Source organism: Bombina bombina, chromosome 5 (genome assembly GCF_027579735.1).
Source record: "Bombina bombina isolate aBomBom1 chromosome 5, aBomBom1.pri, whole genome shotgun sequence".
Classification (NCBI taxonomy): domain Eukaryota; kingdom Metazoa; phylum Chordata; class Amphibia; order Anura; family Bombinatoridae; genus Bombina; species Bombina bombina.
In genome coordinates, this window is record NC_069503.1 from 867,382,667 (window position 1) to 867,397,644 (window position 14,978).

Sequence of the window (14,978 nt, forward strand, 5' to 3'; positions counted from 1 at the left end):
CAGTTTCCAAGTGCCTTTTGATGGTGTAGGAAACTGTACTCACTGACACCTTGGCTTTATTTGCAATTTCTCTAAAGGAAAGACCTACACTTTTAAGGGTTATAATGGTCTGTCTGTCTTCCTTTGTTTATTGCCTTTTTCTCGCCATCTTGAGAGCAATATACTACTTCCTGAGAGTCAACAGCTTGCGTGACAGGTGGCTCACAGGACAACAGCTTCACCCACAGCTTAACACTGATTGCGCAGGTTTTTTTTGTACGCCATCGAGTAGGCAAAAGGATGGTTCCTCAGTGTGCAACACCAACTGTCAAACATGGAGGAGGAAGCGTGGTGGTCTGGGGCTCTTTGCTGGATCCAGAGTTGGAGCCTTGCACAGAGTAAGTGGCACCTTGAACAAAAACAACTAACACAGCATTTTGCAGCACCATGCAATATTCTACAGTTTACTCCTAGTTGGTTAGAGGTTCATCCTACGGCAAGATAATGACCCAAAACATACCTCCAGGCTGTGTCTTAGAAGAAAAGAACAAGACGATAGGCTTCAAATCATGGAATGGCCAGCACAGTCTCCAGAATTAAACCCCATTAAACTGGTTTGGGACACATTTGTGGAAACTATACTTTACAGTTGCGAGGCCTAGAAAAGATCCATAAAGGTAAATTTTAGGTGGGGTGACAAGGCCCAAGGTGTGGGACACACATGGGTGTCTGAACTCTAATCCAGGGTGCCAGGGCCTTATTTTTAAGGGTAGCTTCCTGGTGTCTACATTTTTGTACAGCCTAGATTTAAATATTTTGAAAATGATTTTCCCTCATTATGGAGCACAGCTGAAGGCATCTATTGACACTTTCAGGTTGGAATCTGGAGTTCAGGTAAGGAAGGATTTTGCTTGATGGTTATGTTTGTTATGAAGAAACTTTATAGCAGAGATTTATAATTATAAAATATTGGTGGATTTATATTGGAAAGATGTATGTATTGGATAGTGAAGTACCATAAGCATGGCTATCATGACTTGTATACCCATACTTTTGAGACAAGTGATCTGCACGTCACATATATGTTTTGTCTTTCTTGATCTTTGTATAAAATTGTTATCTTTCATTTATCGTTCAATAAAGATAATTTGCAAAGGATATGAAACCCATTTTATTCATTTAACGATTCAGATAGAGCATGCAATATGTATCAACCTTCCAATTTACTTCTGTGAACTAATTTGCTTTGTTCTCTTGTCTTTTGTTGAAAACCATACCTAGGTGGGCTCAGGAGCAGCAATGCATTAATGGGAACTTAAAGGGGCAGTGTACTGTAAAACTGTTTAACCTTAATGTGTTTTCAATGACTTGTTATACCAGCAGCAGAATACAATTCCAGCCAAAATAGGAGTGCACATGGGTGCATTTCGGTTTTGCATAGAAGTATTTATGCAACATATGTGTATAAGCAAAAATGCTTCTTGTAAAAGCTATAACTGTTTAAGTATGCTCCGTGCACCAGTATTTTAGACAAAGCACTCGCTCAGAGAGCTTAATGGGACAGTTCACCCAAAAATGTTCTCCCCTTTAAATTGTTCCCAATGATTCATTTTACCTGCTGGAGTGTTTTTAATTGTTTACAAGTAGCTCCTTTACCCCTATTTTGGCATTTGAAATAGCTGATTTAGCCTGTGGTATCCCAAACCATACTGAAAGTTTCTATACTGGAGTATATTCTATTGAATAGCCTAAGTAAACACAGCCAGCAGAAGAGATTACATTCTCAGTGGGGGCATGATAGTTTAGTAATAACATTATAATTTTCCATTGTTCTCTCTAAGTATTGAGCTTTAGTTTTCCAGACAAATATAAGATAAGGAAGCAAGTGTGTGTACACAAAGTGATAACATAATGAGATCTGATATTACCTGAAGCTCAACCCATTGTAATAGGCTGTGGTTTAAAAGCACAAAACCAGCTACTTCATATACACAGATAAACCTGAAAATTTAATTTCTCAAATATTTTATACTCTGCAGCTGGTATAACAAGTCATTGAAAATACATTAATCTAAAAACAATTTTACAGTGTACTGTCCCTTTAAGGTGCTGTGTCATCTGGTAATGACTCAGTTTGCATCATTGCTGATATGATACAAGTCCTACTGGCTCTCTGAGCAGCTGCGGTATTTAAAATGCTGGTGCACTATGAATATCTAGCTATGCTTCACATGCACCTGCAGAGAAAACCAGTAACACTAAAACGGTAATAACTTTTAGTAGAAGCATTTTTGCCAATATATGTTTATTGTAAATATGTTTCTATCCAAAAATGTAATTAGTTTATGTGCATTTCAGTTTTGACTGGAATGTCCCTTTAAGTATAGAAACTTTCAGTATAGGTAGAAATACCACAGGCAAATTCAGCTATTTCAATTTCTGATATAACAGGTAAAAGAGCTATTTGTAAACTATTTAATATGCTTCAGCAGGTAAAATGGATAATTTTGAACAAATAAAAGGGGAGAATATTTTAGGGTAAACTGTCCCTTTAAGCCTCTATTGCAGAATATAAATAAAGCTTACTTGGTACACTTAGGTAGGGACATAAATAACGCACACCTGGGGAAAACTGGGTCAGCTGAAACCTGAGTAGGTCACCCAAATAACAAGCTTTGGAGAAAAGGAGGACTATTGATTTGATCACAACCCTCTCTGTTCAGGGGTAACAAAAGTTTTATTAGCAGCAAAAGAAGGTGCAGAAATCCTCTTGTAGATTAAAAATTCACAACCTTTGTTTAAAATCGAATAAAAAAAATCATAGCACAAAAAATACAGGACAGAAAAAAACAGTATGGTTTGACTAGTTTTGGCTTGTGGCCGTAATCATAAACCTGCTATACCATGAATCTTGGGTAGTTTAAAAAGGGTAGTACTACTCGCTCATTGGTTAATTAACCTGGAGTATTAAAGCCTTCCAATTAACCCCTGACTCGCCAGACTCACTGAACAGTTGGAACAATATATCAAATAAGATAGGGCTGGATATTCACTTTGAGAACTATATACATAACATAAATGAATATGAATCAATACATAGGTAAACGGACACGAGCAATCATTGTACTTATAACATAATTGTACATATCCTAAAGGTGACCATTGAAAAATTTAAATGATGTTAAAGATGTCGTCTATAGTTTCCCTGAGTCACCTAGTGTCAGAAAGGCGTATACAAATAAAGCTACATAGCTGTATACAGTAAGGTACTATTGTTGTTACTTTCAAAAGTAGTTAGACCTTGCACTAGGGATCATATACAAGTTAAGAATGGCATATTAAACTAGGGTGAAAACAGAGACGGGTAGCGGCCAGAGATGGTTCACATACATGTGTGTGAACAGAATATGTAAAGGGTATCAGTGTATAAGGAACAAGCAAAGACATGACACTCAGGAGAACAGTATGTTATAGGGAGTATGTGTTGGTAAGCATACATATGTCTCTTATGTGGAAGGATTGTCCAAAGGTACCAGAGAAATATTTAGGCCTGATATAATATATGTTAACCTTAATTAATAATTCACGATTTACTGCCAGTGGTTAATCAGATCAAATTCTGAGTTAAAACTCTCAGGAACCTGGGTCCTGAGCTTGAAAATCGAGAACGCTTCCTGTCTGGCTAAAAGCCTGTCTTTATCGCCCCCCCCTCGGGGGTCTCCTGATGGTTTAAATTGCCCTCCATTTAAAAGGATCTCACATCCCCTTTGTGTACCTTAATGAAGTGTCTTGACAAAGCAGAACACATTTTTTTATTTTTTACGTAACCCAGATGTTCGCATATTCTGGTTTGTATGTCCCTGCTGGTCATACCCACATATTGGCAACGATGTTGGACACACTCAATGAGGTATACGACATAGGTTGTTGAACATTTAACACATCCTTTGGTTTTAAATGTTTGATTCGTAACACATGAATAGAACTCCTTCCCCTCCACAATGGATTCACATGCCTTACATCTCCCCCCTCCACATTTATATGTCCCTCGAACACTAAGCCAAGTAGTTGTTCATGTGACAATTGAGGGGGGGCAAAATGTTACCAAGGGTCAAGTTTTTTGAATATACACATTTAAACCCCTTTGTAACCACATCCTTGAGATCTTTATCACCATATAACAAAGGAAAATACTTCTTTAATATGGCACATACTTCATAGTACTCCGAAGAATACTGTGTAATGAACATAGTTCTATCATCTCCAGTGTTTTTAGATTTCTGACCAAGAGTATCGTGTCTGCCCATTCCAGCCACTTCCTTAGCCACATTCCGCACCATCTCTGACCGCCCTCTAGTGATCAACCTGTTGACCATATGTTTGCTCTCCTCTACAAAATCTTTGTCAGTACTACAAATTCTTCTAGTACGTAGTAATTGTCCTCTAGCAATCCCCTTGAATACGTTTGGGATGAGAGCTTTTACTGTGTAGTAGAGTGTTACCTGATATAGGTTTTCTATATAGCTTTGTAGTAACCATTCCTGAATTAGTGTTCCCTTCTAGGGTGATATCCAAAAGAGTTTTATTACTGAGCTGATATCATTCATTTATCATCTATCTGCAAAGTGACAAAATATTCTGTTTATAAAAGTATTTTTATGTTTTAAAAATAACTAATTCTGCAATGTATATATCAGGGATCAGATAACTGGAGAAATATAAAAACAAAACTATCAGACGGGCAAATACACAGAACATAAGCAAATAGCAGCAGCACCACCACATTAGTTATGCAAACAAATGAACCCAGAGCAGGGCTGACAATAGGTAATAAGCCACAAGACATACCTTTACATTAGGTGCCTTTTAAACAGGCTCAGCAGGTGTAAAGTTAGGCCAAAATAACAAATACAGCATACAATTACAATAAAAAAAATATTTTGTAAAAACAAAGCTTGTATGTTTTTATGGCCAGACTGTATTTTGCAATGCAGAACCCTTAGTGATCCATTAAACTCAGTGCATCAATTCCATGGCCACTTAAAGGGGCAGTGTACTGTAAAACGGTTTTCCCTTTATGTGTTTCCAATGACTTGTTATACCAGCAGCAGACTATACAGGCCTCAAAATGTCAACCCCTAAGCTACTAGTCAGCCCAAAATGTTACTCTTCACTTTTGAACCCACCACCCTCTTTATATCTGTTTAGCCAATGTGAAACACCTTATAAAATATAAACAATATTAAAAAATTCATATCATAACAAATTAAATAATGCTGAATACAGTAATAAAGTAACAAATATAAGTGTATAGCAGTTAGCAACATCAACTAGGGTTCTGGGGAAGACAACAGCTGGACAGAAAAAATGTTTTTGAACCAAGAGTGTTGACATTAATGTGAGGTAATAGCAGACCTGGAAAAATTATTTTAGAATTATCATCGCTCATCTTTCTTTCTCTCTTCACTGCTTCCTCACTCTAATCCCCCTTTTTACCCCCTCGCTCCTGTCTCAGGCCATATCTTATCTTATATTTTCACTCTTACTCTCTCCTCTCTCATCTCTTCACTTTCTTTTCTTTTTTTTCTCTCCACTCTTTCTTAACGCTGTCTTTTTCTCCACTCTTACTTTTCCTCTCCAATCTCTCTCTGCCCCTGTTTACCCTCTCCGAAGTAAGCCTAAGACTAAGCACTAATGGGGTCCCTATAGCTCTAGAGGAATATCATATCCTTTAGATAATATTTGTAAAAGGTAGCCTAACATTCACTCACTAACTTTTACTCGCCACTGTTAAATTTTCACTCGCCAATGGCTAGTGGCCTAGTGAAAATTTTGAGCTCTGCTATAATTGCTTCTTTAGGTTTAATTTTGTATATGAAATAGCTGGTTTTGTTCTTTGACACCACACCCATTCAAATGGGTTGAGCTTGCAGATCTCCTTGTTATCACTTTCTCTAAACACAAATGCTTATTTCAATTTGTATACCAAACCATAATACTTAGAGAGAGCAATTGGAAATTAACATTTTATTAATTATCTACCTCCCACTTGGAGTGCAACTTCTTATGCTGGCTATAGTTACACAGCTTTTTTTTTAGCTTCTATTTAAAGGGACATTACAGCCAAATTAGGAGTGCACATGGATGCATTTCAGTTTTGAATAGAAGTATTTTTGCAATATACACGTATGAGCAAAAATGCTTCTAGTAAAAGCTAGAGCCGTTTCAAGATTGAACTTAATTATGCTCCGTGCACCAGCATTTTAAACAAAGCAAGAGCCTAAAGGTGCTTGTGTCATCTGGTAATGACTACATTTGCATAACTGCTGATATGATAAGACACCCCACTGTCTCTCTGAGCAGCTGCCGTATTTAAAATGCTGAGGCACCAAGAATATCTAGCTATGCTTCACATGCACGTGAGGAGAAATCAGAAATGGAAATAGCAGAATTTGTCTTTGGTATTTCTACCTATACTGAAAGTTTCTTTACTAAAAAGGGACGTTCCTGTCAAAACTAAAATGCACATAAATGAATCACATTTTCTGATTGAACCATACTGTATGTACAATAAACATATTGGCAAAAATGCTTCAACTAAAAGTGATCACTTTTTAAGTGTTTTAAAACAGGCCAAAATAACAAATACAACATACAATTACTATACGTACAGAGCTAATACTCAATGAGTCAAACTAAATGGAGTAACATATTATTATGGCTCACAAACAAGCACTAAAATATAGGGGACATCCTAAACCTCAAAGTGGACTGAGAAAATGCTCAAATTTGCTTCATTCTCATGGTATTCTTTGTTGAAGCGATATCTAGATAGGTCGCTTGCACATGTCTGGATCACTATATGGCAGGAAAAAGTGGTGCCATCTAGTGCTTTTGCTAATGTATAACCGCTGCCATATAGTGCTGCAGAGAGAAAGAATGCCCTACATTTTCAAAACGTTAAAGCAACATTGTACACTAGATTTTTCTTTGCATCAATGTTTTGTAGACGATCTATTTATATAGCCCATACAGTTTTTTTTTCTTTAAATATTTTTATAGTTTTGCTTATTTTTAAATAACATTGCTCAGACTACTAACCAAGCCCCAAAGTTTTAGGAGAATACTGACGTATACCTACTCCAGAATGCTCCTTGTTTGTGTAAAGGGTCTTTTCATATGCAAAGGAAGGGGGTGGGGTGGTGTCTGCCATTTCCCACTTGCAGTGGGTGTTCCAGCTACCTTTTAAACAGAACTAAACTGGGAGCTTCTACGTAAGTTTTTAAACAGTTTTATACTGGATTTTTAGATCAGTATCTGTGCATCTTATTCTTTATAGTAGTGTCTATTACATGCAGTTATATGAAAATTGGTGTATACTGTCCCTTTAAGCCTGAGTGCAACTGAAACTTGTGTCAATCAGGACTGAAGTACATACGTGTATATGTCCATTTTCAATTGTAAAACCTTATAATGACCAAACAGGCTTGTATTTAGAATTAATGAATGAAGAAAAAATAGTGAAGAAAACTCGGTGTGTATGAACATTGTCAATCTCTGATGTGCAATAGAAAAAAGTATCAGAGGTCTGACTGAGCGGGTTCCATTAGGTCGTCTTGACAACTCTCGTGGGTCACATCAAACCCCCCGTTTCAACAGGCTATCCTGTGCCCCGTTAAAGTCTTCTCTTAAAAAAGGGACAGTCTAGTCATATTAAAACTTCCATGACTCAGGTAGGACATGCAATTTTAAACAACTTTCAAATATACTTTTATCAGCAAATTTGCTTTGTTCTCTTTGTATTCTTAGTTAAAAACTAAACCTAGGTAGGCTCATATGCTAATTTCTAAGCCCTTGAAGGCTACCACTTATGTCATTATCTATAATTTTGACAATGTTTCACAGCTAGACAGTGCTAGTTCATGTGTGCCATATAGACAACATCGTGCTCACTCCCGTGGAGTTATTTATAATCAGTCAGCACTGATTGGCTAAAATGAAAGTCTTTCAAAAGAACTGAAATAGGGGGGCAGTCTGCAGAGGCTTAGACACAAAGTAATCACAGAGGTAAAAAGTGTATTAATATAACTGTGTTGGTTATGCCAAACTGGGGAATGGGTAATAAAGGGATTATCTATCTTTTTAAACAAACAATAAAAAATATTGAGTAGACTGTCCCATTAAGCAGCATTCTAACAAAGGAGTTTCAAATTCCCTTACCGGTGACTGAGCTGCTCTGTGAAGTAATAGTCACGTGACAGTCATACATGTGATTTCGCTAGGACTATCTCCCACGTCCAATCATCATCATCATAGATATAATTCAAAGATGTGATAATTCACAAGGAGGATGCACGCTACTCAGCTACTGATCACAATGGGTGCAATGCCTTGTAGGTTTTAACTTCACTTTCAAATAAAGCATATATTGTACTATACATTCCAAGCCGCCTCCTTGTGAATTATCATATCTTTGAATTGAATTAGTGCTACAGACACATGCATGCTCCCGAGCTTATCTTCCTGCTTTTCGATAAAAGATACCAAGAAAACAAGGAAAATTTAATAGAAGTAAATAGGAAATGTGTTTAAAATGGTAGGCTTTATCTGAATCATAAAAGAAAATGTTTGGGTTTTATGTCCTTTTAAAGGGACATATACAAGCTATAGTACAATACTCAAATGTGATTGACCATTTTATAATTGCCTATTTCTTGAAAAGAACTAAAATCCCTACAAAGGGGTTAAACAAGGTCAATGTCAATTCCAGCTTTGTGTTCAGCTTTGAACCAGTAGTGTATTTCCAATGTGTGGCTGAGTTTAACTATGTGTTTAACATATACAGCCATGGAATTAATGGAAAAATAAGAAAATGCTCTTCTGTTGTTATATGTTAAAGGGGCACTGAACACAAATTTTTTCTTTCGTGATTCAGATAGAGCATGACATTTTAAGCAACTTTCTAATTTACTCCTATTATCACATTTTCTTCATTCTCTTGGTATCTTTATTTGAAAAGCAAGAATGTAAGTTTAGATGCCAGCCCATTTTTGGTGAACAACCTGGGTTGTTCTTGCTGATTGGTGGATAAATTCATCTACCAATAAAAAGTGCTGCCCAGAGTTCTGAACTAATAAAAAAAAGCTTAGATGCCTTTTTCAAATAAAGATAGCAAAAGAACAAAGAAAAATTGATAATAGGAGTAAATTAGAAAGTTGCTTAATATTGCGAAAGAAAAAATTTGGGTTCAGTGTCCCTTTAAGCCCTGCAAGAGTAGAAATAATATTCGCCTTAGTTATATAATGCACTGGTTTACTTAAAGTGACATGAAACCCAAAAAATGTATTTCATAATTCAGATAGAGAATACAATTTTAAAAAAGTTTCCAATTTTACTTCTATCATCAATTTTTCATTGTTCTCTTGTTATTCTTTATTGAAGAGATATCTAGATAGATAGCATGTACATGTCTACTCCGTGACAGGAAATAGTACAGCAGACATGTGAATAAGAGGCAGCCCTCAAAGGCTTAGAAATTAGCATATGAGTCTACCTATGTTTAGTTTAAACTAAGAATACCAAAAGAAAAAAAAGAAAAATTTGATGATTAAAGTAAATTGGAAAAAGTTGATTAAAATTAAAAGTCCTATCTGAATAATGAAAGTTTAATTTATACTAGACTGTCCCTTTAAATAAAACATTTTTTTACTAAAGATTAACATGCACTGCCAAAAAATCAGACCAAGATTATCAAGCAAAAAATAAAATAAAGCCAAGGGGACAGCAGCAGAATCAAAAACTATCAAGGGGCGAAGGAAAGACTTTACATATATATATATATATATATATATATAAATTGTTTGTATACTGTATATGAATGTAATACTTTATTTTTTATGTTTCCATGTATTTTGTGAAACTTCACTTCAGGACTCAGGTTGTGCTAATTCTTCTAACACTATTTGGACTTGAGCACAACCCATAACTTTCAACTTGTAATATTAGCGTAATTTAGCACAGTTACAGTATCCATTAAAAGTAAAAGAAGCATTAGATCCTCCATTCGAAAAAAATAAATAAAAAGCACCTTTTTAAAATAGTCTCTTTCAAATGGAGCAGGTGAATAGTTTATGTCCCTTTTAATAAGGATAATATACTTTGCTTTATAGTTGTATATGAGCAAAAAACTTGTGATGCTGAGTGGAGTATTCATACAAATCCAAACTAAAAATAATAAATTAATACCTGTACATAAATAACAACTGAATATTGTGTGCAGTACATATCTGTCAATGCTCATCCACATTACTGGCAAGTCTCCTAGTATTCTGCCATCACTTTCAACTGTGTTATAAAATATGCATCACAGACTTATAAACAGTACTGGATAGACTAACCAAATAAACATTCTACAGCAACTACTGGAAGATGCTGGAAATAAAAAGAACCAGGTGTAATAACATGTTTCACATTTTCAGGTGGTAATAAATATCAAATAATTACAAGGACACTGTTAATAGCTAGTGTGAGAGGGAAACCTACCATGAATTAAGAGACAGTTTACTATGGTTAAAATACACAACTGACTCAGAGAAATATAGTGAATGCCACTATACACATCATTAGTATGCAGGTCACACTGTGAGAGCCTGGAAATGCTCTTACACTACAGCTGCAGACACACAGCTCCCTGGTCCATTCATGGTTATGTTCGTCACTGATTACGTCCCACTATGTTAGAACCAATCAGATTGGACTTGTGGTGTCATTTATTGCAGCAACATGGCAGCTGCCATGGAAAAGTCTATGCACAGTTAGCATATTATATAGGAGCCGGGGTTGTGCTGCCCAGATTAACACATTACCTGACAAAGAAAGCTGCAACATATTGCACATCAATGTGTTGCAGATTTCACCAGCAACCAACGAGTTAAAACTACCCTCATTGACAATGTTGCAGCATGAAGCCACTGATACATTTCTTCTATCAGTGCACATAAAGTATTAATATTATCCCTTACTGATGTTGCATTACATCAGTAAATAGAGGGCAGCAACTAGTGCAGAGGCACCAGATACCATAAACTTATGTTTGCGTGCACATAGCCATGCACAGGGTATGTTTACTCACCACCATCCAGTCTGACAAGCTGGGGCAATCTGTATGAACTAACAAGTAAATCCAATGGGAATGAGGCCGAGCTCCATTTGACATCCTTCAGGGAGGGCACCGAGAGGTCCATGGTGTCCAAGAAAGAGAGGAGCTTGCAGGATGTGAGCTCCAGATCTGCTGCAGCTACTGGACTTTCCTCAGCTCAGGCTGGGTCTTGTGCTGTGCCTGTGGCACATGCTGATCATGATCTCATTCTCCTACACAGTCCGGTTCCGCAGCTCTGATTCTTAGTTCTCTTCCCTTCCACCAACTCCACTTGTTCCTTAGTTGTTCAGGGTAGGCTTCGCACTTGGCCAGTATTTTACCTGCACAGTCGGTATTTTGCTGTCAGCAACCAGTGCCAGCACTGTGTATATACCGGCAACGCCAGGGCCAGTGTTTTTGTGCAGCAGACTCTTCAGCCTGTCAATCTAGCTCTAAGGTAGAGGGAGTTGTGTGTTCCCTGCGCCTGTAGAGAGGGGAGGGCGGAGCGACTCTCTGCACATGTGTAGGCTTCAGTAGGGAGGGGAGGGAGGAGGGACTCTGCACATGTGTAAGCTTCAGTAGGGAGGGGAGGGAGGAGGGACTCTGCACATGTGTAAGCTTCAGTAGGGAGGGGAGGGAGGAGGGACTCTGCACATGTGTAGGCTTCAGTAGGGAGGAGGGACTCTGCACATGTGTAGGCTTCTGTAGGGAGGGGAAGGACTCTGCACATAGTGTAAGTGGGTGACAAGTGATTGTTGCTGTTCTAGCTGTTAGGACTAGATGTGTCAGCTTGCAGCAGTCTGACAGGTTACGGAGCTCTTAGTAGAACTTGTGCACATAAATTGCTCTCTTTCCCCATTGTCTCTCTGCTGTCCCTGCACTGTTCAAGAAGTGTTCAGCTCCTATAAGTTTTAATATTGCATGAATCAAAAAATGTTTTAAACTAATAATGCTTGTTAGATTAAAATATATGCACTGCACTGTTTGCTGACCATATGTATTCGATACAGTGGCAACAAACAGCATAAACTCACAGGAAAATCCAGTGTCAGTTAACCTAAATTATTGTTTTTCTTTTGAATTGAAATACAACTGGTTTAGCAGATCAGCTTAAATTTTTTTTAGCCCAGCTTCCCTGGTTAGTGTAATGGTAGTTAAAGGGACAGTTCATCTAAACACGTTCTCCCATTTAAATTGTTCCCAATGATCCATTTTACCTGCTGGAGTGTATTCAATTGTTTACTTCTAGCTCATTTACCTCTATTTTGGCCTTTGAAATAGTTGATTTAGCTTGTGGTTTCCCAAACTATACTGAAAGTTTTGATACTGGAGTCTCAGCTATTAAATAGCCGTAGTAAACACAGCCAGCAGAGGAAATTAAACTCACAGTGGGTACAGGATATTTAAGTAATAAAATGATAATTTTCCATTGTTTTCTCTATGTATTGAGCTTTAGTTTTCCAGACAATTATAAGATAAGGAAGCAAGTGTGTGTACACAAAGTGATAACATAATGAGATATGATATTACCTGAAGCTCAACCAATTGTAATAGGCTGTGGTTTAAAAGCACAAAACCAGCTACTTCATATACACAAATAAACCTGAAAATGCAATTTCTCATACATTTTATACTCTGCAGCTGGTATAACAAGTCATTGAAAATACATTAATATAAAAACAATTTTACAGTGTACTGTCCCTTTAAAGGGATGTAAAAGTGAAAACAACAATGCCATGATACATTAGAACATTTTATTATTGCACTTTATATAGATGTTTAACTCCATGCAGATGGTTTAAACACATAGCTAAAATCAGTACCAGATGCACTACTGATTACATCTGGTGAGCCAATGACAAGAACCAATGTATGTTTGCTATCCCTTTACTTGTTCTGCTTCAGGGGGAAGCAGCAATACACTACTGGTAGCTATCAGCTAATTGGTGACTATACATATAAGCCTCTTGTTATTAGCTCAACCAATATGTTAGTAGTGCATTACTGATCCTTGTTAGAAAATAAATAGATAAATAAAATGATGGTTTAACCCCTTTGCAACATACAGCAGTGGGGCAGGGAAAAATAGCATTGTCTTGCAGCTGTTGCCCACAGACACGCTACAGACAGCTGACCTACAGTGGCTGTCACATAGGGGTTACAATCAGTCCTATAGGCTTTAGTTTCTGAGTTATGCTACATAATTATTTATGCAAATATATGCTAATTAGAATTGCCTGTATTTTTTCCCAAGAAAGGTGGCAATCCTAGTTCCCAGTGTTGTTGCTGTTATCTTAGTAAGGGTAGTATTAAACGCCATACCACTGCTTGCAGCATTAATCAACAGGGTGTAGGAGACGCCTGCGCAGCACGGGGAGACCAAAAACTCCAACACAAGATTGTACTGGAAGCAATTCAAGGATTTGGTCGTCCTTCTACTGCCTCCCAGTGGCTATTTGCCATACTGCATGGCTACATTCTTAGCTTTATAAAATCTCAATGGTGCTGTACTGTATAGTAAGAAATGTTTCAGTTGTTAAATTGTGTTGTGTACATTCTTAAAAGTAGACATGAAAACGACAACATATGTAATATTCTAATCTTATTTGAATTTTAAAATAAACACATTTTAGAAAGTGTGTGTATATACATTACAGTTTTTTTGGAGTGCTATTTAGCACCCAGGGCTGGGATGTTGCTGAGTCCCTGGATGTGTACCTGGTCCGGTCTTGGAGTGCAGTTCCCTTCCGTGTTTTGTATTTCTCTGGGTGATTACATACACCTGTGCACCCCTTCTTTGTTCTCAGTTTGTTTGGCTTTGTGAACTCGCATGGTGTGGCTGTGTTAGGGACTCGGGCAGTGGAAAGGACCTTGACGTGGTGCCTGAGCTTTTCCCATTTGGCCAGATGCGGTAACTAACCTTTCCAGTTGTGATTTTATCTTAGCTGTGAGCTAGCTGGTGAGTGCTGGGTGTCTCTATGTGTTGTATTACTTTTTGTTTGTAATCCCCCTTGTTTCTTGCACCCATTCCGGACTGGGGTTAACTGCCTGTGGCTCTGGTGACATCACAGCTTTTTTGGAGTGCAATTTAGCACCCAGGGCTGGGATGTTACTGAGTCACTGGATGTGTACCTGGTCCGGTCTTGGAGTGCAGTTCCCTTCCGTGTTTTGTATTTCTTTGGGTGATTACATACACCTGTTTGGCTTTGTGAGCTCACATGGTGTGGCTGTGTTAGGGACTCAGGCAGTGGAAAGGACCTTGACGTGGTGCCTGAGCTTTTCCCATTTGGCAAGATGCAGTAACTAACCTTTCCAGTTGTGATTTTATCTTAGCTGTGAGCTAGCTGGTGAGTGCTGGGTGTCTCTATGTGTTATATATATATATATATATATATACACACACACATGAATGGCACCCCTGCATTTCTGTCAGATAATGCATCACTTCACCTAGAAAACGGTTGCAATTACAAATGTTTAGGCATTCTCATGTTTATTTCTTTTGTTTGTATTGGTATGACACAAAAGAGTGGAGAAAAAAAAAATCTAAATCTGACACATTCCACACAAAACTCCAAAAATAGACTGGACAAAATGATTGGCACCCTCAATTTAATATTTGGTAGCACACCCCTTGGAAAAAATAACTAAAATCAATCGCTTCCTGTAACCATCAATGAGTTTCTTACACCTCTCTACTGGAATTTTAGACCACTCTTCTTTCGCCAACTGCTCCAGGTCTCTCAGATTGGAAGGGTTCTTTTTCCCAACTTTTGTTTTGAAATCTCACCACGGGTGCTCTATGGGATTGAGATCCGGACTCATTGCTGGCCAGTTCAGTAGTCCAGCACTTTGTCTTAAA

At 37.6% G+C, this 14,978-nt stretch overlaps 1 protein-coding gene across 1 annotated transcript in view; it reads right to left on the reverse strand.

Annotated features, from left to right (window-relative positions):
- Positions 1–11,643, reverse strand: part of GAREM1 (GRB2 associated regulator of MAPK1 subtype 1) — a 470,758-nt gene extending 459,115 nt beyond the window's left edge. The window contains exon 1 of the mRNA XM_053715004.1: positions 11,111–11,643. Coding sequence (XP_053570979.1) covers positions 11,111–11,222 — 112 coding nt within the window. The 5' untranslated portion in view covers positions 11,223–11,643. The remainder of the gene's footprint in view (positions 1–11,110) is intronic.
- Between the last annotated feature and the right edge of the window lie 3,335 nt (positions 11,644–14,978).